This window comes from Oncorhynchus clarkii, chromosome 14 (assembly GCF_045791955.1).
Source record: "Oncorhynchus clarkii lewisi isolate Uvic-CL-2024 chromosome 14, UVic_Ocla_1.0, whole genome shotgun sequence".
Lineage (NCBI taxonomy): Eukaryota > Metazoa > Chordata > Actinopteri > Salmoniformes > Salmonidae > Oncorhynchus > Oncorhynchus clarkii.
In genome coordinates this window covers 31,961,527-31,987,470 of record NC_092160.1, presented here as the reverse complement: position 1 = coordinate 31,987,470, position 25,944 = coordinate 31,961,527, and the positions used below count along the sequence as shown (strand labels likewise).

General features: G+C 46.0%; 2 protein-coding genes across 16 annotated transcripts in view; one reads left to right on the top strand and one right to left on the bottom strand.

The window, feature by feature from the left end:
• Positions 1 to 535: 535 nt before the first annotated feature.
• LOC139366076 (uncharacterized) lies at positions 536 to 10,821 on the top strand. The gene is made up of 4 exons (XM_071103164.1): positions 536 to 1,408; positions 5,223 to 5,770; positions 6,813 to 6,966; positions 7,936 to 10,821. Exons 1-4 carry the CDS (start codon positions 1,216 to 1,218, stop codon positions 8,049 to 8,051), a joined length of 1,011 nt encoding a protein of 336 aa, XP_070959265.1. The 5' UTR covers positions 536 to 1,215; the 3' UTR covers positions 8,052 to 10,821.
• Positions 10,822 to 13,611: 2,790 nt separating this feature from the next.
• LOC139366522 (UDP-N-acetylglucosamine--peptide N-acetylglucosaminyltransferase 110 kDa subunit) overlaps positions 13,612 to 25,944 on the bottom strand; it is a 36,090-nt gene continuing 23,757 nt past the window's right edge. For 8 of the 15 annotated variants that reach the window (XM_071104103.1, XM_071104105.1, XM_071104104.1 and 5 more), the window contains 8 exons: positions 23,433 to 23,603; positions 21,778 to 21,894; positions 20,527 to 20,697; positions 19,342 to 19,389; positions 18,922 to 19,074; positions 16,787 to 17,039; positions 15,855 to 15,978; positions 13,612 to 15,051 (listed from right to left, as the gene is read on the bottom strand). In XM_071104103.1, the coding sequence (XP_070960204.1) occupies positions 14,871 to 15,051; positions 15,855 to 15,978; positions 16,787 to 17,039; positions 18,922 to 19,074; positions 19,342 to 19,389; positions 20,527 to 20,697; positions 21,778 to 21,894; positions 23,433 to 23,603 (1,218 nt within the window). In that variant the 3' untranslated portion in view covers positions 13,612 to 14,870. The remainder of the gene's footprint in view (positions 15,052 to 15,854; positions 15,979 to 16,786; positions 17,040 to 18,921; positions 19,075 to 19,341; positions 19,390 to 20,526; positions 20,698 to 21,777; positions 21,895 to 23,432; positions 23,604 to 25,944) is intronic. The other 7 variants (XM_071104109.1, XM_071104111.1, XM_071104110.1 and 4 more) reach the window with 1 other exon arrangement.

The window sequence follows — 25,944 nt, the reverse complement described above, 5'->3', positions numbered from 1 at the left end:
CGTTTTATGTACTCACTTTATTAGAATACTTATGAAATTCACATTGTTATATTTGGTAACACTTGCTTCTTTTCCCCCGACTCCAACCGTGTGGGTGGAGCAATGTCTACATACAAGTGAACATGATAAACACTGACAAAAGCTCCGGACGAAGGCCTTGAGGCCGATACGTAAATCAAAAGAGCAGTGATACTAGCAGCAGTGTGCGGGTTTCTTGTTTGTTCTCATCAAGGCTTAGTTATAGTAAAACACGTCAATTTAGGTCTTTTTGACATTTCCTTGCAGAAGTGATATTTTGGTAGACTATTTTAGTAGAAAATCTAGCTCTTTTTGCCCTAGTTTTTGAACAATCGTGATGTAGAGGCACGTCACCTCAAGGGAGGGGTTCGGTATGAAATACACTCCCTTCTAGAGGTGCTGGGTGGTACCGCCTTCTGGTTTCATTTAGAAACAAGCACCTTATTTGGCAATGGAGTGTACCAATATATAGTGGAGTGTACCAATATATTTAGAATGATGCTTCCTTGACTAGACTACTGACGTTACACAAAATTCAAAAAGGCAGCACATTTCCGCATAATGTCCAAATTCAACGTTTCTTTATATAGTTCCCGGGACTAATCTGAGAGTTAATTTGACCATTGGAAAAAGAGCTACTGCAATACAAATTGAATTGAGTCTCAAATCTTCACTTTCAAGGTGATGAGTACACTTTTCTTCCGAACACAATACCACAATAAATGTGAGTCCATAATTAATCGGGTTTTTTTTGCACTGCAAGTGGCAATTGTCGCCTTACCACTGTCCAGAGCTGCATTTGTTCACGATGTACAACACTTTATCAGTGAGCGCTACTGAACTTCTGGTGAATTTGCTTCAAGGGAGAAAGTGTTGATCTAGACCGGGTTCAGTATGACGCAACGTTTTGGAACGTTCAGATAGAAATACCGTATGTAGAACAAACCTCTGACATGTAGAATAAGGAATTACCCCACCCACAATCTCACCGGAAAGCGTTGTTTTTTATATATATTAGGTAAAGGCTGAAGTTGAGGTTGAAAGTAAACGTTTAAACGCGTTTTGCCAGAAAGGACGAAGCTAATATTTGCACGCTATTTATATAGGCTATCGCAATTGTATTTTTCGTCCATGTCAAATGTAACGTTATAGGCGGAACAGAATAATACCAACTTGTAGACTTTCATTCCGGTCAAAATGTCTAAACTACAGTTGCTGAACGTGTATGTTACTGAACGACTAACAGCGGCTGTTGCAGAGATATCCGTGGCGGTCGACAGAACAGTAGTAGAGTTGTATGAAGAAATCTCCCGTTCTAAGGAGGAGAATAACCGTCTGCGGAGGCTGTTGGATTTGGTTTTCAACCCAGAGATAAAGTTACACAGAGCAGGTTTGTATTGACCAGTTTTGTTTATTTTTATTTAACCAGACAAGTCAGGTTAAAACATATTCTTTTTTACAATGACAGCCTACCAAACCCTGACGACGCTGGGCCAATGTTGCGCCGCCCTATGCGACTCCCAATCACGGCCGGTTGTGATACAACCAGTTACTGTATTGGCTAGACAAGTATCTCCTTCACGGAGTTGAGTGCAGGCTAAAGTTTTTGAAATTAACCTCCGGCTCTACAGTCGATACTTAAAACATGTACATTATTAAACTAAGGAAGTATAAGCATTCAGGCTGCACAGACTGGATGGAGGCTAGTTTAGAGCGCTGGTTCAATTGTGATTGAGAGCATAAAAGGTTCAATGACTGAAAAATGGATGTCATTGTTGCAATACTTTGTGTGGGCAACATACTATCATCCTAAATTGACATGTTTAATTATTTTTCCATATCAAGTTGTATATCGCGCTAATTTCCCTAATGTTGACAGTTTGTCTCTAACTCACCTTACACAAACTTGCATTTTCACCCCATAAAATTCAGTGGAATTACACATCCCTTTTACTTCATATTGGTGGAGTTAGTATACAAGTTTAGTCATCATAATGACGGAAGATACATTTAGAAATCAACTGTACAATACTGTTACGCACGCCTCTATGAAGAGGGAACGCAACACCCTGCTACAACTAAACTCTCCGTGAAGTGAAAAAGGTATGGACTGTAGGTGCGAGTAAGAATGACAACAGACAGAATGTGGTACCGTTTTACAAGGACTTTATTCCTGTACACGGTAATATGGGGAAAAGGGGCTGGACGGAGCCAAAGCAAAGAAAGTAAATCTCAAAGCCCCCTCTCCTATCTTACCTGCCTGCCCACTACTTACCTAATTTAGCACCACCTGGTGCCCTAACCAAAATACAGGGGGTGGTCCGCCCAGGTCTTACCTAGTGTGCCTAGACAGTGAATATACTACGGGCCTCTTGCCTAAACACTCCCAAGGTGCCTTCCCCTTCTCCCCTGGGAACAAATGAAACAGAATATTAAACAATTTCACAAACAAACTAAGAAACAAAGTACATCAAATAAGCTCTATGAGCAACAAACTCACAAAACATACCAACTTCCCAGCAATGAACTCCCAGCAAATCAACCTCCAGCAAAATTCTCTATCACAATCAATCACTCTGCAATGACCTCAGCAAAATCTCTCTCAGCAATCCCTACCTCCAAATCTCTCTCCTGAACAGAACACTGGCTTTTATATAGCTTCAGAATTAATGTGTAATTGGAGACAGCTGTGTCTTGACGAGGGGGCGGGGTCAGCTCTCCAATTAGCCCTGGAGTCAACCAATCAGCTGCTTGAGGGATTTCAGGAAGCCATTTCCTGAAATAAAACACATGCAAATACACAAACTACAACACATAAACTGGGGAACGTAACAAATACCAAAGATGGATTGCTAAATGTTTGTGCAGGACGTAGACCCTGGAGTTGTATCGTCTAAATTGCTGTGAAATATACACACAATTATGTGGATAAGCTATTTCAGTAATCCCGTCGCTGACAGGTGTATAAAATCGAGTACACAGCCACATAGACAAACATTGGCCGTAGCTTTTTTTTGTTTGTTGATTTTTACCCCTTTTTTCTCCCCAATTTCATGGTATCCAATTGTTGTAGTAGCTACTATCTTGTCTCATTGCTACAACTCCCGTACGGGCTCGGGAGAGACGAAGGCTGAATGTCATGCGTCCTCCGATACACAGCCGTACTGCTTCTTAACACAGTGCACATCCAACCCAGCCGCACCAATGTGTCAGAGACTACACCGTGCCCCCGGCAACCTTGGCTAGCGCGCACTGCGCCCGGCCCGCCACAGGAGTCACTGGTGCGCGATGAGACAAGGAGATCCCTACCGACCAACCCTAACCTAGGCCAATTGTGCGTCACCCCACAGACCTCCCGGTCGCGGCCGGTTACGACAGAGCCTGGGCACGAACCCAGGGACTCTGATGGCACAACTGGCCCTGCAGTACAGCGCCCTTATCCACTGCGCCACCCGGGAGGCCTTAGAGCTCAGTAACTTTTAACGTGGCACTGTCATATAATGCAATCTTTCCAACAGTTTGTCAAATTTTGGCCCTTCTAGATCTGCTCCGGGCGTCTGTAAGTGTTGTTATTGTGAAGTGGAAGCGTCTAGGATCAACAACGGCGGTCAGCACAATAACTGTTAGTCGGGAGCTTAATGAAATAGGTTTTTGGCCGAGCAGCCGCACACAAGCCGAAGATCACCAACCGCAATGCCATAGTGTTCTCAGCCTGTGGGCATCATGTGTGTAGTGATCCAATATCCATAGCCATTAAACAGTTATCACTGACCCTCGCTCAGCCTTACTCATCTAGAGCCCAGCGCCGAGCCTTCTTACTAGCAAAGTCACTTTCTTGAGAGGTCTCATCATGGAATCTCTTCCTTTTCCTCTGGTGGCTGTATTCCTTGCTGAATTGAGGTGCAGCATCCATTTATGTTGCAATCAGTGTTGCATCAGACAGGAGAGACTCCCATTCATCTCTTCCTTTAAGGCTCTGATATTGGCTGCCTTCTGTGTCAAGTGAGATTTTTCCTGACTGGAGAATCACATTCCTGTCCTCAATGCATTGCAGTATCTGCAATTATGCCAAATGACATGCCATTCAACACAATGCTGCTCACCTCCTTCAGTTGGGAGTAGGGCTGGTTCATGGGGATGGGGAGACGGGGCTGGTTGATGGGGAGATAGGGCTGCTGAGCCTGAAGCTGCATCTGTTGGGCCTGGCACCAGGCAAGGGATAGCTTGCTAAAAGTTTGCCTGCATTGATTAAATGTCAGCTACAGGAGGAGCGAAATGTAAACACTAGTAGCCTATTTCACTATTAACTAAGCTAAACAGGTTCATTTCCACCACTCACGGACTACACCCACCTTCCTTTGTGAAGAGTTGGGTGACACACTTTTACCCTTTCTTTTCTCTCCTCTTTCTTTTCGTTTTTGGAAGCCAGATTTTTCTTTAGGAAGCTGAGACAATAATGCTCCACCGGCACTCCTCACTCGTCGCAATTCACTGCTGGCGAGTGCAGTTCGCGCCTGGTTTGGGGGCATTAGCTGAATTTAAAAACATCAGAAAGACAGCAGGTTAATGTTGGAAATGTAACAGTATAACTTCCGTCCCTCTCCTCGAACCAGGGACTCTCTGCATACAGACAACAGTCATCCTCGAAGCATCGTTACTCATCGCTCCATTAAAACCGCAGCCCTTGCAGAGCAAGGGGAACAACTACTTCAAGGTCTCAGAGCTAGTGACGTCACCAATTGAAACACTATTAGCGTGCACTACCGCTAACTAGCTAGCCATTTCACTTCGGTTTCACAAAGAGAATTGTTCATGACTGCAATTGTATTGTTGAATCATTTAGCTAGCGGGTCAATCGGTGACGTCACTCTCTCTGAAACCTTGAAGTAGTTCTTCCCCTTGCTCTGCAAAGGCTGCGGTTTTAATAGAGCGATGAGTAACGATGCTTCGAGGATGACTGTTGTCTGTATGCAGAGAGTCCCTGGTTCGAGCCCAGGTAGGGGCGGGGGACAGAAGCTATACCGTTACACGGTTCTAAATCCAGTAAAACAGAAATTATAAATTAGCAAGCTAACTTTAGCTTTTTCTACATATTTCAATGACATGTTTCAGGGACCAGAGGAAAGAACTTCGCATTCAGCTTTAGATTGAAATCCTCTATTGAATTATTAGCAACTTTATATGTCCTATTGTTTCTCTATCAGATCCCCAGCAGCTCACGTTCCTCAAATCTGAAGAGGATGTTCCCACTGAGCAGCAGGACTGTGAGCAGGAGTGGCGAGTCAGGCTGATTCATGAGGGCCCAGAGCCCAGACTGATTAAAGAGGAACTGCTTACCAGTCAGGAGGAAGATGAGCTTCTAGAGCTCTTGGATACCAAAGACTCCATATTCACTTCTTCCTGTGTGGAAAGTGACTGTGATCAGGAGAACCCATCTCAGCCCTCACATCTTCACCAAACCCAAACTGTGGAGGACAGAGAGAAGGACTCTCTACTCACCAACACATCTATAGAGATCAAACTAGAACCTGATGTAGAGGACTACAGAGTATCAGAACCAGCCAGTGACTCTCAGCCCCTCTCCGCAGTAACTCCAGACTGTTCAGCAGCTCAGGGTGAAAACAGGAAAAGTGATGAGGTGGAGAGTGGAGGACAACAATCAGGATTTAAGACACTCGAATCAAAGAGAAAACAGACAAAGAAAGGAGAAAGGTTCCATACCAGAACTGGAGGCAGGAGGGGTAAATCCAAGGTGTGTAGGAAGACTTTTGTGTCAAATGTTTTCTTTTATTTAATATGTATGGAAAATGCACACAAAGATGATATAATGCCAGTGTGGAAAATACTTCAGAATGTACAGGGTTTCCCCTATATTCACTAATGCACACAAAGATGATATAATGCCAGTGTGGAAAATACTTCAGAATGTACAGGGTTTCCCCTATATTCACTAATGCACACAAATATGATATAATGCCAGTGTGGAAAATACTTCAGAATGTACAGGGTTTCCCCTATATTCACTAATGCACACAAAGATGATATAATGCCAGTGTGGAAAATACTTCAGAATGTACAGGGTTTCCCCTATATTCACTTAGCAGAGTTAGTTCTGTGGTATATCTTAGTTCTGTGGCATATCTTAGTTCTGTGGCATATCTTAGTTCTGCCGAGACGCTCTTTTAAGTTACTATGTATATGTGCTGAATTTCGTTTTTTGGGGGTAAATGCAGATGCCAACCCCACGCTTCAGCCTATTTATTAAAAGCAGCTACGCTGCATCTGTTGGTCTACATGTTATAAGTCTTTGACAGGGAAAACATTTTAATATGGTGTTCACAATTTAATCTGAATTCATTTTGAAGTAGAATGTCCTTTTTTAAAGAGTCACCAGAAGTGACCCAGGGGGAGATCCTGGATTTAAAAGGGGTTTAGGTGGTGGGTGGGTCAATGGACGGGTCGACACGGCTGAATTCTTTCCAGGCTCTGGGCAAGAACACTTTTGAGATCTTGACGTCTGAGGGAATTTGTGTTTTTAAAGCAAATTTCCTGCAATCCTATACGTTCTGACATGGAGCTGAGAGAAAATGCTGCAGTTTTAAAGCAAATGTCCTGTAATTCTATGCATTTTGCCATGGATACGTTTACGGTGTTTCTCCATCACTTATTTATATATAGATATAGATAGATAGATATATAGATAGATAGATAGATAGATATAATGACCTGCCCAAGCCTTTTATATACAGAGAACACCCTGTAGTGTGATTCCCGTGTGATTCCCATGTGTGCAGAAGCGTTCATTCCGTATGTGTGGGGAGTGTGAGCCATGCAGGAGGACTGAGGAATGTGCTCAGTGTGATTTCTGTAAAGACATGAAGAAGTTTGGAGGATCCAATAAGATCAGACAGAAGTGCAGACTCAGGCAGTGTGACGTCCATGCTCCGGGTGAGTCCATTTCATGCTCCGGGTGAGTCCATTCCATGCTCCGGGTAAGTCCATTCCATGCTCCGGGTAAGTCCATTTCATGCTCCGGGTGAGTCCATTCCATGCTCCGGGTGAGTCCATTCCATGCTCCGGGTGAGTCCATTCCATGCTCCGGGTGAGTCCATTCCATGCTCCGGGTGAGTCCATTCCATGCTCCGGGTGAGTCCATTCCACCCGCTCGGGGTGAGTCCATTCCACCCGCTCGGGGTGAGTCCATTTACATTTCGCAGACGCTCTTATCCAGAGTGGCTTACAGGGCAATTAGGGTGAAATGCATTGCTCAAGGGCACATCGACAGATTGTTCATCTAGTCGGCTCTGGGATTCAAACTAGCCACCTTTTGGTTACTGGCCCAATGCTCTGAACCGCTTGGCTACCTGAGTCCATAGAGAAAGGGTGCATTTGGACCATAGTTAGTTTTAGCATGGGCAGCACCTAAGCAACCACCAAACCTCACCAAAAGGAGGGGGTGCCTTTATTCATTTACAATATTGAAGCATCTGACCTTAACCCAACACCTAGTGACCTCATCAAGGGGTTTGGATCTGTTTTATCTCTGCATAGTCACTTCACCCCCACCTACAGGTACAAATGACCTCAACTAACCTGTACCCCCGCACACTGACTCGGTAAAGGTACCTCCTGTATATAGCCTCGTTATTCTTATGTTGTTACTTTTTTTTTCTCAAGTTTATTTGGTAAATATTTCCTTAACTCTTGAACTGCACTGTTGGTTAAGGGCTTGTAAGTAAGCATTTCACGGTAAGGTCTACACCTGTTGTATTCTGCGCGTGTGACAAATAGTTTGATTTGATCACTTTACGTAACAGCTAAGATGTTGGGTTGACAGTCGCTGGACCCTGGTTCGAGTCTGACGTGGCTTCAGTATATTTGATGCATGATGTTCTCTCTCTGTCTCTGTGTGTGTAGAAATGCTGCGTGTGAAGGTTGAGGAGAGCAGGCGGATTCTGAGGAGAGGAGGACATTCTTCTGACTACAGTGAGAATGAGATGGAATGTGATGAAGCTGCACGCCCGTCACTATAAAAATGCACTGAACCAACATGCATGGTTGTTGATGACACTGATGTTTAGATGAACAGAATGAAATAGTCTCTATAATGCACAGCGCTTTAACTCAGACAGCTGTTTGTAGCTGCTGGAAAAGTGTTTCAAAGCCCTAACTTAACTCAGGATGGAACTTTCCAGTGCTACTGTTTTTGTCATGTAATATTTTTATTAAAACAAAATCAGACAACCACATAGTAGAATAGTTGATCCATTTATGCTTGTTGTGTGTTCTATGTGAGATAAATATTCATCTCGAGGTGCATTCAAGTTGTGGGAGCCATAGGAGGGAAACCTGTTCTCTGACAAGCAGTCAATGTACAGCAATTCTTAATGTTATCTCGCAAAAACACGTTTGAAAGCAGTTTTGTCCCTTAAAAAAATTAGGGGGAACCCAGTTTTACATTGCTACCACGTTTATTTCTCTACTCCTTCAAATCGCGTGTGGCATCGTTAAACAAATGCAGAGTTTCAAGCTTTAGGTGCAACAGAGCTCTTAAAGGGGGAAGAAAGGAAGTTAAATACTTATTTTAAATAGAAACCTTTTTTGTGTGAATAATTATTTATACATTTATAATAACAATCGGGATGTTTGGTTCAATGGGGGTAAATGTAGATTATAAAACCTTTCATCAGTTGGCTATAGGCGATGATGCTTATTGCTAATGGCTCATCTGATAATGTAGACGGACCATGCCTAGGCTTTATGCATAGTCCAATATCTGAAAATAATTTAAACATTGTTTATACCAATATGTTTTTGGGCCCATTTCTGGAGGTGGAAATTATATTTCAGGTGGTGACATTTTGTCATTGATTTTAGAGTAGAATGACTCAGCTTCTCAGTCCTTCAACATACAAATTATCCCGGGGGAGGACCCCGGACCCCCTAAGCAAGGACACTGGAGTTGTTCAAACTCATAGTTTAATACATGTACCAAATGATTCCTTTTCCGCTAAACGCATGATGGTCATGACTTTCTTAGACGAAAGGGGAGATTATCTTGGCCCCAGACAATTGATCTCACGTTTCAGTCCTGGGATTCTCTTTTTGTTTTAACCACTGAAATTGTAAAGGTTTGTGTAATTAACTTCCTGTCTCTCGTGTTGGGCGAGGATTCTGGCGCTTCCTGGTCTGGAAGTCAGCGGTCAAACAGATTGTTTGGAGATGTGCGACACTGGGGAATTATCCCAGGGGAGGATAGTTTGTATGGTTTAATTCCATGTCCTTTGGACAAGGGTTCACACTGCTTATTGAAATGTGTACTTTTTATGGGAATTCGGATGGTATTGCCTGAATGTCTTACCTGTGATTTATTGCCTTACTGAAGCCATGTAATAATTGATTGGTTGATCAGTTTCCTGTAAGGCTATACGAAGCTCTCATTTGACAGTGAGGAGAAAGGGTTATGCCAGGAAAGAGAATACTTTGAGGCGTGTGTGTGTAATTTGAATATATTTTTCAACGGTGTACATGTATCTTGTGAATCCTGGAACTCTGGCACTTGTTAAAAAAAATGCGCCTGCATTTAGTGAGCACTCATCCTCATCACTGATCCTAACCCTTTTCTGTAAGTCTTCACAAGGTTTTCACACACTGTTACTGGTATTTTGGCCCATTCCTCCATGCAGATCTCCTCTAGAGCAGTGATGTTTTGGGGCTGTTGCTGGGCAACATGGACTTTCAACTCCCTCCAAAGATTTTCTATGGGGTTGAGATCTGGAGACTGCAGGACATTGAAATGCTTCTTACGAAGCCACTCCTTCGTTGCCCGGTTGGTGTGTTTGGGGATCATTGTCATGCTGAAAGACCCAGCCACGTTTCATCTTCAATGCCCTTGCTGATGGAAGGAGGTTTTCACTCAAAATCTCACGATACATGGCCCCATTCATTCTTTCCTTTACACGGATCAGTCGTCCTGGTCCCTTTGCAGAAAAACAGCCCCAAAGCATGATGTTTCCACCCCCATGCTTCACAGTAGGTATGGTGTTCTTTGGATGCAACTCAGCACTCTTTGTCCTCCAAACACGACGAGTTGAGTTTTTACCAAAAAGTTATATTTTGGTTTCATCTGACCATATGACATTCTCCCAATCTTCTTCTGGATCATCCAAATACTCTCTAGGAAACTTCAGACGGGCCTGGACATGTACTGGCTTAAGCAGGGGGACACGTCTGGCACTGCAGGATTTGAGTCCCTGGCGGCGTAGTGTGTTACTGATGGTAGGCTTTGTTACTTTGGTCCCAGCTCTCTGCATGTCATTCACTAGGTCCCCCCGTGTGGTTCTGGGATTTTTGCTCACCGTTCCTTGTGATCATTTTGACCCCACAGGGTGAGATTTCGCATGGAGCCCCAGATCGAGGGAGATTATCAGTGGTCTTGTATGTCTTCCATTTCCTAATAATTGCTCCCACAGTTGATTTCTTCAAACCAAGCTGCTTACCTATTGCAGATTCAGTCTTCCCAGCCTGGTGCAGGTCTACAATTTTGTTTCTGGTGTCCTTTGACAGCTCTTTGGTCTTGGCCATAGTGGAGTTTGGAGTGTGACTGTTTGAGGTTGTGGACAGGTGTCTTTTATACTGATAACAAGTTCAAACAGGTGCAATTAATACAGGTAACGAGTGGAGGACAGAGGAGCCTCTTAAAGAAGTTGTTACAGGTCTGTGAGAGCCAGAAATCTTGCTTGTTTGTAGGTGACCAAATACTTATTTTCCACCATAATTTGCAAATAAATTCATTAAAAATCCTACAATGTAATTTTCTGGATTTTTTTTCTCATTTTGTCTGTCATAGTTGAAGTGTACCTATGATGAAAATTACAGGCCTCTCATCTTTTTAAGTGGGAGAACTTGCACAATTGGTGGCTGACCAAATACTTTTTGCCCCACTGTATTACTGCCATTTGATTTAACGATCTCCTGTGGTATCTATTTGCAGCCGTGGCACAGTGATCAAGGGTTCCTTTAAAACAGCCATCAAGGTCAAACATCAAGAGCTGAGAAAAGTGGCGGGACAAGGAGAAAGTACAACCTTCTCCATAACATGAAGGTCGGCATTGTTTGTGGTGCAAAATCGCGGTTAATGCCGCAATCTTCTATTGCTATATATTTATTTGGAATTTTAAAATGAATGATGTACCTATAGACTGTTGTAGAACATAGTTTAGAAATGCTTCAGTCATGAACTGAAACTAATGTGGATGGTCATCCCACAAGCAGCAACACATTACACCATATGTAAATTACATGAGGTAGGTTTCCATGGCGACATATTTCCATGCAAATATTCTAGTTTGCATAAAGAAAACATGTGCGGTTACCCACCCGTGGCGTGGTTCCACCAAACAAGACTTGTTGCAGATTTTAAAAATCAGTGCGTGATGAAGTAGTGCACATACTTTAACTTAAAGATGCCCTCCTGGATCTTAAGCATAACATATTGCACAATTGGATTTGTAACATCACACGAAATGGATGAAATAGTACACAATTGGATGATGTAGTACACAAAAAATGGGTACCAGCTTCAAAACTATTGGCTGAAATTAGTGCATTCATTCACTTTTTCCAAATTTTGTTACAGCCTTATTCTAAACATGGATTAGATGTGTGTAGATTGAGGAAAATACAATAACACATAATGACAAAGCAAAAACAGGATTGCAGAAATGTTTGCAAATGTATTCCAAATAAAAAAAACGGAAAAATCCCATTTACGTAAGTATTCAGACCCTTTACTCAGTACTGTGTTTAAGCACCTTTGGCAGCGATTTCAGCCTCGAGTCTTCTTGGGTATGACCCTATAAGCTTGGCACACCTGTATTTGGGGAGTTTCTCCCATTATTCTCTGCAGATCCTCTCAAGTTCTGTCATGTTGGATGGGGAGCATTGCTGCACAGCTATTTTCAGGTCTCTCCAGAGATGTTCGATCGGGTTCAAGTCCGGGCTCTGGCTGGGCCAATCAAGGACATTGAGACTTGTCCCAAAGCCACTCCTGCGTTCTTAGCTGTGTGCGTAGGATCGTGGTCCTGTTGGAGGGTGAACCTTCTATCCAGTCTGAGGTCCTGAGCCCTCTGGAGCAGGTTGTCGTCAAGGTTCTCTGTACATCTTCCCCTCAATCCTGATTAGTCTCCCAGTCCCTGCCGCTGTAAAACATCCCCACAGTATGATGCTGCCACCACGCTAAACCGTAGGGATGTTGCCAGGTTTCCTCAAGATGTGATGCTTGGCATTTGGGTCAGAGAGTTCAATCTTGGTTTCATCAGACCAGGGAGTCTTGTTTCTCAGGCCTAAAATCATGACATCATTCAACATAACAATGCAGGTCCAAATACACTAGCTCACTTGAATAAGTAAACATACACTACATTACCAAAAGTATGTGGACACCTGATCACCTCATTCCAAAATCATGGGTATTAATATGGAGTTAGTTCCCCCCTTTGTTGCTGTAACAGCCTCCACTCTTCTGAGGTTTCCTATTAGATGTTGGAACATTGCTGGGACTTGCTTCCATTCAGACACAAGAGCATTAGTGAGGTCGGGCACTGATTTTGGGAAATTAGGCCTTGCGTTCCAATTCATCCCAAAGGTGTTCATTGGGGGTGAGGTCAGGGCTCTGTCCAGGCCAGTAAAGTTCTTCCACAGCTATCTCGACAAAACACTTCTGTATGGACCACGCTTTACGCCCGGGGTCATTGTCATGCCGAAACAGGAAAGGGCCTTCTCCAAACTGTTGCCGAAGTTGAAAGCGCAGAATCATCTAGAATGTCATTGTATGCTGTAGCATTAAGATTTCCCTTCACTGGTACTAAGAGGCCTAGCCCGAACCATGAAACAGCCCCAGAACATTGTTCCTCCTCCAAACTTAGTTGGCACGATGCATTGGGGCACGTAGTGTTCTCCTGGCATTCCCCAAAGATGTTTTACACGCTATAGCACTCGGCGGTCCCGTTCTGTGTGCTTGTGTGGCCTACCACTTCGCGGCTGAGCCGTTGTTGCTCCTAGACGTTTCCACTTCACAATAACAGCACTTGCAGTTGACCGGGGCTGTTTCAGCAGGGCATAAACAATATGAACGGACTTGTTGGAAAGGTGGAATCCTATGACAGTGCCACATTGAAAGTCACCGAGCTCTTTATTAAGGCCATTCTACTGGCAATGTTTGTCTATGGAGATTGCATGGCTGTGTACTTGATTGTACACATCAGCAACAGGTGTTGCTGAAAAAGCCAAATCCACTCATTTGAAGGGGAGTCCCGTGTATTTATATTGTTTAGCAGGCAGTTTTATTTTGATGAACGCATTTGCTGTTTCTTAACTATTACACTACTATAGGATGTTACATTTAGAAAATCTATTTACAGCTTTGAAAAATGCCACAGTTCCCATCGTGTCTTGTGTAGTTTAAATTCTAAATAGATTTTATACCAAATTGAGTAAAACAAAAACAGATCTGTAAGGTGGAAGCAATATGGGTGAATGTGCTCCAACACGACCCTGATTAAGGTAGTAAAATGATCCACACATTCCAAGAGGTTGGCCTTATTTCTTTATTATTTCAACAGACATGGAGTCAGAGCCTTGCAGCATACCAGACAGAGCTTCAATAAAACAAAGGCAAGAGTACAAAACTAAAACTGCTCAGAAAATACTTACCTAGGCCATTCCTGGTTTGAGTGATAAAAATCAATCATTGCATGGGGGAGAGGAGCAGCATAACTAAGGGTGAAAGAAAAACAGGGCCATTCCAATGGGGTAGTACTGAAACTCCTCTTTATCCACAAGGTTTGGTCTTAACAAGCATAGTGCGTGACATCGAACAAGAGGACAAAGCCATCGAGAATATTTTTTGTTATCTTACATTGACACATGACAAAATCCTTAAGTTGGCATTTGGGTGGGGGGGGGGGGGGAGGAAGTGGTTATGATCTTTCTCTCTGAAATCTGATAATGAAACCATCTACTCAAATCCTGGCAGAGTTACCAAGAGCAGCTGCAAACTAAAGACAATGTTTTAACATGTTTAAGCTGATTCAATGTTTTTAGTTCAAGACGAGTGACTAGATCTTCAAACTGCGGTGCAACACAGTCCCTTTGTACTCTTATAACATCAACCTCTTATTACATATTCAATTATTACATGGAGGCTTGGGACTGGCTCTCAAACCTCAAGGCCCTAACGAGTCCCATATACACACACAGAAGGGAAGTGAAAAAGCTTCTAGGCGCTGTATGGAGGGAGGGATGGCGAAGGGGTGTTCCTCCTCTCGTACCCAGTGTGGATGCTGTGGTTTGGGGGAAGAGTCTCAGGTGAAGGGCAGAGTGGTTCTGGCTCAGTCTGGCTCAGGGAAACCAACATGGATGGCATATGATGACGAGGGAGGTGAATGGCAGGGAGGGGGTAGAGGGAGACACACCTGCAGGCTCTACAACAGACAAGAGTCCAAGTCACAGGGGAGGGAGGCAGGGATGAAGGGGGCTAAAGGGGAGCAGATAGGCGCTAGGCTTTGGGCAGGAGGGGCAGAGTGGTGGGTTAGGGGCGATTGGGGGTCAGAGTTCAAGCACAGATGCTTCTGCTGCTCTGGAGGGACTGGAGTTAAGAGGTCTGGGGGTTAGAGGTCAGGGTGGGGGCGACGTGCATCGATCGATGGGACGTCTGGTTCAGGGGGGGTCGTGTCTCATAAAGCACCATGTTCCTTTTTGTAGTGCACTACCTATGTCTCGGGCCTCGGTCATAGGCAGTGTACTATATAGAGAATAGGGTGCCATTTGGGACACACCCTGGGTCTGGGACTTCAGGCGCTCTCACTGCTCTCGACGGGCTGCAGTTTGACCAGGTGGTCTGGCTTGCTGCCGCTGGCGTGACGCTCCCACATCTGCAGGTAGAGCTTCTCCAGATCCATAGTGTACTGCTTGGTGTTGAACAGAGGGCTGCAGATACGCTGCTTCCACACACGGGACCGGATCATCTTCAGACTGGGGGGAGAACCGGGTCAGTTACAGCAATGGTGAGAAGAGGGGAGGCAGGCATATTGAGTGAGAGAAGAGGGGAGGCAGGCAGATTGAGAGAGAGAAGAGGGGAGGCAGGCAGATTGAGAGAGAGAAGAGAGGGAGGCAGGCAGATTGAGAGAGAGAAGAGAGGGAGGCAGGCAGATTGAGAGAGAGAAGAGAGGGAGGCAGGCAGATTGAGAGAGAGAAGAGAGGGAGGCAGGCAGATTGAGAGAGAGAAGAGAGGGAGGCAGGCAGATTGAGAGAGAGAAGAGAGGGAGGCAGGCAGATTGAGAGAGAGAAGAGAGGGAGGCAGGCAGATTGAGAGAGAGAAGAGAGGGAGGCAGGCAGATTGAGAGAGAGAAGAGAGGGAGGCAGGCAGATTGAGAGAGAGAAGAGAGGGAGGCAGGCAGATTGAGAGAGAGAAGAGAGGGAGGCAGGCAGATTGAGAGAGAGAAGAGAGGGAGGCAGGCAGATTGAGAGAGAGAAGAGAGGGAGGCAGATTGAGACAGAAGAGAGGGAGGCAGATTGAGAGAGAGAAGAGAGGGAGGCAGATTGAGAGAGAGAAGAGAGGGAGGCAGATTGAGAGAGAGAAGAGAGGGAGGCAGATTGAGAGAGAGAAGAGAGGGAGGCAGATTGAGAGAGAGAAGAGAGGGAGGCAGATTGAGACAGAAGAGAGGGAGGCAGATTGAGAGAGAGAAGAGAGGGAGGCAGATTGAGAGAGAGAAGAGAGGGAGGCAGATTGAGAGACAGCGCTAGCTGGAGAGTGTGTGTTAGTCAGAGGTCCTTACTATTCCATGTCACAGCCCAGTTTGACAGCCACGTCCTCATATTCCTGTCTGGTGTGGGCGATGAGCTCGGGACAGCCCAGACACTGCAGCTGAGAGGCTGCCACGCGTGACGCCAGGGTCTCACCTGTACGGGAACACGTCACATTTAAAGACCGACCTGTCGTTCACCCACCACCGTTACAACAGCACACAGAATCGTTCACCCCAATTATCTCTCCTTTCTCTGTAGTGTGTATTTGTTCCCATCACAGATTAGAAAGGAAATGACTGGGACGCAGAAACTCCCTCCAGCTCATGTCAACACCAATCCAACTCTGATTTGTGGAGGCTGTCAACACCAATCCAACTGATTTGTGGAGGCTGTCAACACCAATCCAACTCTGATTTGTGGAGGCTGTCAACACCAATCCAACTCTGATTTGTGGAGGCTGTCAACACCAATCCAACTCTGATTTGTGGAGGCTGTCAACACCAATCCAACTGATTTGTGGAGGCTGTCAACACCAATCCAACTGATTTGTGGAGGCTGTCAACACCAATCCAACTCTGATTTGTGGAGGCTGTCAACACCAATCCAACTCTGATTTGTGGAGGCTGTCAACACCAATCCAACTGATTTGTGGAGGCTGTCAACACCAATCCAACTCTTTGATTTGTGGAGGCTGTCAACACCAATCCAACTCTTTGATTTGTGGAGGCTGTCAACACCAATCCAACTCTGATTTGTGGAGGCTGTCAACACCAATCCAACTCTTTGATTTGTGGAGGCTGTCAACACCAATCCAACTCTGATTTGTGGAGGCTGTCAACACCAATCCAACTCTGATTTGTGGAGGCTGTCAACACCAATCCAACTGATTTGTGGAGGCTGTCAACACCAATCCAACTCTGATTTGTGGAGGCTAGTGAACGAGTGCAAAGCTCTGTCTCACCTGGCATGGTAACCATGGGTGTCCCGGCCCAGAGGACGTCCATGCCGGTGGTGTGTCCGTTACAGAGGGGCGTGTCCAGACACACGTCGGCCAGCTGGCCCCGTCTCACGTGCTCCTCCTTGGGCGCCACGGGAGAGAAGATGATGCGGGAGCCGGGCAGGCCGAAGTTCTGGGCGTACTGCTGGATGTTGGGCTCGCCCACCGCAGGGAAACGCAGCAACCACAGAACACTGTTGGGAACACGCTTCAGGATCTACAGGAGAGATGGTGAGTAAGTTGCTGTGTGTCTGAAATGGCACTACTGTTGACCAGAGCCCCCATATAGTGTACTACTGTTGACCAGAGCCCCTATATAGTGTACTCCTGTTGACCAGAGCCCCTATATAGTGTACTCCTGTTGACCAGAGCCCCTATATAGTGTACTCCTGTTGACCAGAGCCCCTATATAGTGTACTCCTGTTGACCAGAGCCCCTATATAGTGTACTACTGTTGACCAGAGCCCCTATATAGTGTACTACTGTTGACCAGAGCCCCTATATAGTGTACTACTGTTGACCAGAGTCCCTATATAGTGTACTCCTGTTGACCAGAGCCCCTATATAGTGTACTCCTGTTGACCAGAGCCCCTATATAGTGTACTCCTGTTGACCAGAGCCCCTATATAGTGTACTCCTGTTGACCAGAGCCCCTATATAGTGTACTCCTGTTGACCAGAGCCCCTATATAGTGTACTCCTGTTGACCAGAGCCCCTATATAGTGTACTACTGTTGACCAGAGCCCCTATATAGTGTACTCCTGTTGACCAGAGCCCCTATATAGTGTACTCCTGTTGACCAGAGCCCCTATATAGTGTACTCCTGTTGACCAGAGCCCCTATATAGTGTACTCCTGTTGACCAGAGCCCCTATATAGTGTACTCCTGTTGACCAGAGCCCCTATATAGTGTACTACTGTTGACCAGAGTCCCTATATAGTGTACTCCTGTTGACCAGAGCCCCTATATAGTGTACTCCTGTTGACCAGAGTCCCTATATAGTGTACTCCTGTTGACCAGAGTCCCTATATAGTGTACTCCTGTTGACCAGAGTCCCTATATAGTGTACTCCTGTTGACCAGAGTCCCTATATAGTGTACTCCTGTTGACCAGAGCCCCTATATAGTGTACTCCTGTTGACCAGAGCCCCTATATAGTGTACTACTGTTGACCAGAGTCCCTATATAGTGTACTCCTGTTGACCAGAGTCCATATTCCCTATATAGAGTACTACTGTTGACCAGAGCCCCTATATAGTGTACTCCTGTTGACCAGAGCCCCTATATAGTGTACTACTGTTGACCAGAGCCCCTATATAGTGTACTCCTGTTGACCAGAGCCCCTATATAGTGTACTACTGTTGACCAGAGCCCCTATATAGTGTACTCCTGTTGACCAGAGCCCCTATATAGTGTACTACTGTTGACCAGAGTCCCTATATAGTGTACTCCTGTTGACCAGAGCCCCTATATAGTGTACTCCTGTTGACCAGAGTCCCTATATAGTGTACTCCTGTTGACCAGAGTCCATATTCCCTATATAGTGTACTCCTGTTGACCAGAGTCCATATTCCCTATATAGTGTACTACTGTTGACCAGAGTCCCTATATAGTGTACTACTGTTGACCAGAGTCCATATTCCCTATATAGTGTACTACTGTTGACCAGAGTCCCTATATAGTGTACTCCTGTTGACCAGAGTCCCTATATAGTGTACTCCTGTTGACCAGAGTCCCTATATAGTGTACTCCTGTTGACCAGAGTCCCTATATAGTGTACTCCTGTTGACCAGAGCCCCTATATAGTGTACTCCTGTTGACCAGAGCCCCTATATAGTGTACTACTGTTGACCAGAGCCCCTATATAGTGTACTACTGTTGACCAGAGTCCCTATATAGTGTACTCCTGTTGACCAGAGTCCCTATATAGTGTACTCCTGTTGACCAGAGCATAGGGCCTGGTCAAAGCTAATAGACTATCACATAGGGACTAAGATGCCATTTCACCCGGAGAGTCAGGGACAAGAGGAATTCCTGAAGAAACATGAAGACCTCAGACAACAGGATGATTGGAACAGTGTTTTCTAGCTTGATGCTTACATTGGCCCACATCTGCAGGGTGGGAGGGTCGATCTTGTAGAGCTGGTTGAAGTTGCAGTAGACGATGGAGTCTTCAGGCAGGCCGTACTGGGAGCGGGTTGTCACCACGATGGTACGAGGCACCTCTTCTCCTGTAGCCGCCTTGTTGTTGATCTGAGATGGAGGACAAGGCGGTGGTTACGATGGAGATATTTATGACCAGAGAGAAACGAGGAGGGGGGGGGGCAGAGAGAGGAAGAGAGGGGGTCAGAGGAGAGGCCAGTGCATAGTGACAGTGTTTCCCTTACACCCCTGTTCGGTCTCAGAGCTGAGAAAACAGACGACAGTAATGGAACCATTTCCCCAGGTGTCCTAACCCAAAAGTAGACATGCAAGTGACCCAATGTCCTTCTCCAGTACTAGCCTGTCTGTGTGTCATACCTGGAGGGAGACAGACCCTGATACTACAACCACCTCCAATGGAAGTATCTGAAAACACACAGTATACAGGAGATGTAACACTACAGACTCTAGTCATGTCATATGGCTGGGATCAAAGGTCAACCACAAAGGAGCTTCATCCAACCAACAAAATAAACTGATATTCATTCTTATCCATTTCCTGTGTGTAGTGGTGTCAGTGTGTGTGCCCCCCCCCTCCAGTACCTGTGTGGTGGTGTCAGTGCGTACCCCCCCCCCCAGTACCTGTGTAGTGGCCAGTCCCCCCCCCCCAATACCTGTGTAGTGGCCAGTCCCCCCCCCCCAATACCTGTGTAGTGGCCAGTCCCCCCCCCCCAATACCTGTGTAGTGGCCAGTCCCCCCCCCCCAATACCTGTGTAGTGGCCAGTCCCCCCCCCAGTACCTGTGTAGTGGCCAGTCCCCCCCCCCAGTACCTGTGTAGTGGCCAGTCCCCCCCCCCCAGTACCTGTGTAGTGGCCAGTCCCCCCCCAAGTACCTGTGTAGTGGCCAGTCCCCCCCCCCCCCCCCCAGTACCTGTGTAGTGGCCAGTCCCCCCCCCCCCCCAGTACCTGTGTAGTGGCCAGTCCCCCCCAGTACCTGTGTAGTGGCCAGTCCCCCCCCCCCCCCAGTACCTGTGTAGTGGCCAGTCCCCCCCCCCCCCCCATTACCTGTGTAGTGGCCAGTCCCCCCCTCCCCAGTACCTGTGTAGTGGCCAGTCCCCCCCCCCCCCCCCAGTACCTGTGTAGTGGCCAGTCCCCCCCAGTACCTGTGTAGTGGCCAGTCCCCCCCCCCCCCCAGTACCTGTGTAGTGGCCAGTCCCCCCCCCCCCCCATTACCTGTGTAGTGGCCAGTCCCCCCCCCCCCCCAGTACCTGTGTAGTGGCCAGTCCCCCCCCCCCCCCCCCCCCCAGTACCTGTGTAGTGGCCAGTCCCCCCCCCCCCCCAGTACCTGTGTAGTGGCCAGTCCCCCCCTCCCCAGTACCTGTGTAGTGGCCAGTCCCCCCCAGTACCTGTGTAGTGGCCAGTCCCCCCCCCCCCCCAGTACCTGTGTAGTGGCCAGTCCCCCCCTCCCCAGTACCTGTGTAGTGGCCAGTCCCCCCCAGTACCTGTGTAGTGGCCAGTCCCCCCCTCCCCAGTACCTGTGTAGTGGCCAGTCCCCCCCAGTACCTGTGTAGTGGCCAGTCCGTTGCTGACAGTGAATCCGTTGATGGTGACCTGTATCTGTCCCTGGTTGATCATGTTGATGATGGCCTCAGCTGCTGTGTTCATGGGGATGACAGGCATGGACAGAGCCCCGTTGGTTTCTGCTACTCCACTGTCCCCACTGGCACACCTCATCTGGAGAGGAGACCACAAGAAGGAAGGAAGGAAGGAACAAGTGATTTACAAAGCATTTTCAGGAGGATAAAAGGGGGCAAAAAAAAAACTCTTCACAGTTCAAATTGAAAAACAGGAACAGACAATGAGGCTCTCCAATAGTTGGTGGGTCCTAGTCAAATGGAAATATGGTCACAGAATATTCCCACAGTCCCACCTTGACGTCAGGCAGGCTGTCCAGGAAGGGTTAGGGCTATTCACCATGTCACCTTGACGTCAGGCAGGCTGTCCAGGAAGGGTTAGGGCTATTCACCATGTCACCTTGACGTCAGGCAGGCTGTCCAGGAAGGGTTAGGGCTATTCACCATCTCACCTTGACGTCAGGCAGGCTGTCCAGGAAGGGTTAGGGCTATTCACCATCTCACCTTGACGTCAGGCAGGCTGTCCAGGAAGGGTTAGGGCTATTCACCATGTCACCTTGACGTCAGGCAGGCTGTCCAGGAAGGGTTAGGGCTATTCACCATCTCACCTTGACGTCAGGCAGGCTGTCCAGGAAGGGTTAGGGCTATTCACCATGTCACCTTGACGTCAGGCAGGCTGTCCAGGAAGGGTTAGGGCTATTCACCATCTCACCTTGACGTCAGGCAGGCTGTCCAGGAAGGGTTAGGGCTATTCACCATGTCACCTTGACGTCAGGCAGGCTGTCCAGGAAGGGTTAGGGCTATTCACCATCTCACCTTGACGTCAGGCAGGCTGTCCAGGAAGGGTTAGGGCTATTCACCATCTCACCTTGACGTCAGGCAGGCTGTCCAGGAAGGGTTAGGGCTATTCACCATCTCACCTTGACGTCAGGCAGGCTGTCCAGGAAGGATTAGGGCTATTCACCATCTCACCTTGACGTCAGGCAGGCTGTCCAGGAAGGGTTAGGTCTATTCACCATGTCACCTTGACGTCAGGCAGGCTGTCCAGGAAGGATTAGGGCTATTCACCATCTCACCTTGACGTCAGGCAGGCTGTCCAGGAAGGGTTAGGGCTATTCACCATCTCACCTTGACGTCAGGCAGGCTGTCCAGGAAGGGTTAGGGCTATTCACCATCTCACCTTGACCACCTTGACGTCAGGCAGGCTGTCCAGGAAGGCCTTGAGGTCGATGCCATTCAGAACGATGCGGTTGTCAAAGATGTGGCCGTTTGACTTGAAGTCAATCACCGCCTTTTTCTGTTGAAGAAAACACCAGAAGATTACTGGAGGTGAAGAGGTGAACTGTTGAAGAAAACACCAGAAGATTACTGGAGGTGAAGAGGTGAACTGTTGAAGAAAACACCAGAAGATTACTGGAGTTGAAGAGGTGAACTGTTGAAGAAAACACCAGAAGATTACTGGAGGTGAAGAGGTGAACTGTTGGAGAAAACACCAGAAGATTACTGGAGGTGAAGAGGTGAACTGTTGGAGAAAACACCAGAAGATTACTGGAGTTGAAGAGGTGAACTGTTGGAGAAAACACCAGAAGATTACTGGAGTTGAAGAGGTGAACTGTTGGAGAAAACACCAGAAGATTACTGGAGTTGAAGAGGTGAACTGTTGGAGAAAACACCAGAAGATTACTGGAGGTGAAGAGGTGAACTGTTGAAGAAAACACCAGAAGATTACTGGAGTTGAAGAGGTGAACTGTTGAAGAAAACACCAGAAGATTACTGGAGTTGAAGAGGTGAACTGTTGAAGAAAACACCAGAAGATTACTGGAGTTGAAGAGGTGAACTGTTGAAGAAAACACCAGAAGATTACTGGAGTTGAAGAGGTGAACTGCATGGCAAGTGTCGTTACAAGAAACCAAGTCAGGGTTGTAGATCTAAAAAGAAGACATTTTCATTCATCAAAGCTAGTCTTTTTTCTTTCAGATCAAGGCTTTTAAAAAAATACATACATACATACATTCTCCAGGGTCTCATTTTCAAGACTGCCCTGGGAACAATTAATCAACAGGATCGGTCTCAAAACACCATCACTTTACTTTTTCACATCTCAACAAATCTAATTCAAAAAAAGAGGCATAACATTTCACATCAATCAAAACAAGTGCATTTCTCCACCACATTCCTCATGAAAGTCCCGAACGGACTCTTTCAAGACCAGACAGTCAAGACCCAGTGGCCTGCAGGTCATTCCATGCGCTAGGGTCACAATAACGAAACAATCTTCCCAGACTGAGACCAGAGGAACCTCTAGAACCAGCAAGTCTTGAGAGTGAGAATATTTTAAGATTAGTCCTCTGCGTTGAGTATTGAGGTTAATTAGGGAATTAACGATCAATGGAAATAGTTGTTTTTCAGTTCAACATCTAGTTAGAATCCGTGTAAGTTAGAATCATGAGTGTCACCACAGAGGGGTCATATTAGTGTGTAGCCTCAAACTATTCGGACGCTTTTTGGTATGTCTCATGGTCTGACAAACACCGGTCTAGCTTGTTCGCCTTCCATTACCGATATGGAAGTGCGAAACAGGCGGATGTGGTGAGACGCATCCAATGCAAAAAAAAAAAAAAAAAAGACCTTAAAAATATTACGCAAATAAGATTTCCGCACAAAACATTCAAAACGCAAAATTAACCGCATAAAAAACTGATCCATTACAGCAGAACAAGAAGCGGGCTTGCAATTTCAACCAATCACTCACTCACTGTACATTAGCCGCACAATATGGTCCAATCAAGTCACACGTCAACAAACCTTAGTTTACTGCATAAACAGGAATCTCACCTTGAGGTGGGGGAACATGTTAGCGTGGTCTCCGATGAAGAAGGTGTGTGGCATGTAGGCTAGTTTCTCAGAGTACTGCTCTGCCACCTCGAAGGGGGACGTCTCCTTGTCTGACACAATGTAGTCCATGAAGGGAGCTCCGCTGGTTCCCGGGTAACCCAGCCACATACACTGTGAAGGGGAGAGAGAGCAGTTGGCAGTGTGAACTTTATTTTGACATTTATTATACCCCAGGCACTGGTGTAGTGCACATTTTTTTGTGTGGGGGGTGAGGAGCGTACACTATGAGGTCATCATTTCTCAATCAAAGACTGTACCGACAGATGTAGCCTATTGAATATCACTGTAGAATAGACCTATGACCAAACATTCACATCACTGTAGAATAGACCTATGACCAAACATTCACATCACTGTAGAATAGACCTATGACCAAACATTCACATCACTGTAGAATAGACCTATGACCAAACATTCACGTCACTGTAGAATAGACCTATGACCAAACTTTCACGTCACTGACGATCTGAAATGGTCCACCCAGACAGACAGTGTGTTGAAGGCATAACAGCACCTCTTCAACCTCAGGAGGCCGAAGAAATCTGACTTGGTCCCTAAGACGTCTCACAAACTTTCAGATGCACAATTGAGAGCATCCTGTCGGGACTGTATCCCCGCCTGGTACATGACCAATACCATGTGATAAATGTGTATGTGACCAATACCATGTGATAAATGTGTATGTGATAAATGTGTATGTGACCAATACCATGTGATAGGATTTTTTTGTTGTCTAAGGAACAGTTCATATATATTTAAATACCCTCAACACCAAATTAGGCATACCTATTTTCCAAATAGGCCATCATCACTGTCAATCAGGAATGATCCTTCATCACATTCTAACTGCATATCTGCCAATCATTTGATCTCAATCACTTTCATGGGGATATGCAGTTAGATCTTGTTGAATTACTGTTTCATGAGCAAATTAAAGCAGATGGTGTTAACTATTACACATATAGGCCTATTTTGTTTCACAGTGTACAAAACATGACGAACGCCTCCATGACAGACTGACCAGGTGAAAGCTATGATCCCTTAATGATGTCACTTGTTAAATCCACTTGGGTGTAGATTAAGACAGGGAGACAGGTTAAAGAAGGATTTTTAAGCCTTCAGATAATTGACACCTTGATTGTGTGTGTGCCATTCAGAGGGTAAATGGGCAAGACAAAATATTTAAGTTCCTTTGAACGGGGTATGGTAGTAGGTGCCAGGCGTACCGGTTTGTGTCAAGAACTGCAACGCTGCTGGGTTGTTCACGCTCAACAGTTTCCTGTGTGTATCAAGAATGGTCCAAGCCCCAAAGGACATCCAGCCAACTTGACAACTGTGGGAAGCATTGGAGTCAACATGGACCAGTATGTATACCTGTGGATGCTTGACACCTTGTGGAGTCAACATGGACCAGTATGTATACCTGTGGATGCTTGACACCTTGTAGAGTCAACATGGACCAGTATGTATACCTGTGGATGCTTGACACCTTGTAGAGTCAACATGGACCAGTATGTATACCTGTGGATGCTTGACACCTTGTAGAGTCCATGCCCTGACAAACTGAGGCAGTTATGAGGGCAAAAGGGACTGTAACTCAATATTAAGGCGTTCTTAATGTTTTGTACACTCAGTATATCCTGCCTACAGGAACATGACAAAGATTTTTTATAACTAACCCAAGAGAGAGGTTGTGGTCTGACATTTCCAACAGGAGCAAATTAATCAGTGGGCAGAACAAGCAATGAGGTGGGCAGAATCAAGCACACGTTAGCAAGATCCTATTGGCGCGTTGTAGCATATTGCTGTTAGGGAACACCTGAAGTGTGCATGTGCAATATCTCAATTTGCCCTGACGCTCCTAAACAGAATTTTTGGAAACTTTGGCAGTCTACAAAACTTACTCCACTGTTAAAGATTCTAGATTTGGAAACAGAAAAACAGAGAAACACATTTAATTAAAAATGGGACATTTGCAGAATGTAGGCCAAAAATCCATCTCCTCCCACTGCCGGCCACTGGGCTTCCTCATTACCGTGTTTGTTTGGTGGTGAGTGGAAATGCCAACCGGATGCTTCAGATGTAAACATCCAGCGAAACACCTAGCTCACTGTTCTGTGGTGCACATTGTTGAGTTTTGGCTGCGTGAGGATTGTTTGACTATTCAGCTTCGGATAAGAAATGACAGCGGTGTTCATGTCATAACAGCGTATGCCATTATTATCTGTTCTGTTGGGCTACGTAACATACAAATGAATCATTCGGTGATTTTTGCGAGACATCGATTCAGCTTTGATCTGACGTTAGGCCTACTAAACAAGCACCATCGTGAGAAGTGATCATTTCCTATTTGTAATAATCACAACAAAGCAGAGCCTGACTGGTATATAGTTCCACCGATATTGGCGGCGGAAGACATTGGCCTTTTACCGACATGGGATGGTAATTCCAC

What these genes read in the sequence shown, in the direction of transcription:
- LOC139366076 (XM_071103164.1), top strand. Translation starts at nt 1,216, where the DNA reads ATGTCTAAACTACAGTTGCTGAACGTGTATGTTACTGAACGACTAACA. An exon ending in GATAAAGTTACACAGAGCAG is followed by an intron (nt 1,409 to 5,222) that starts GTTTGTATTGAC and finishes TTTCTCTATCAG; the next exon opens with ATCCCCAGCAGCTCACGTTC. An exon ending in GTGTGACGTCCATGCTCCGG is followed by an intron (nt 6,967 to 7,935) that starts GTGAGTCCATTT and finishes CTGTGTGTGTAG; the next exon opens with AAATGCTGCGTGTGAAGGTT.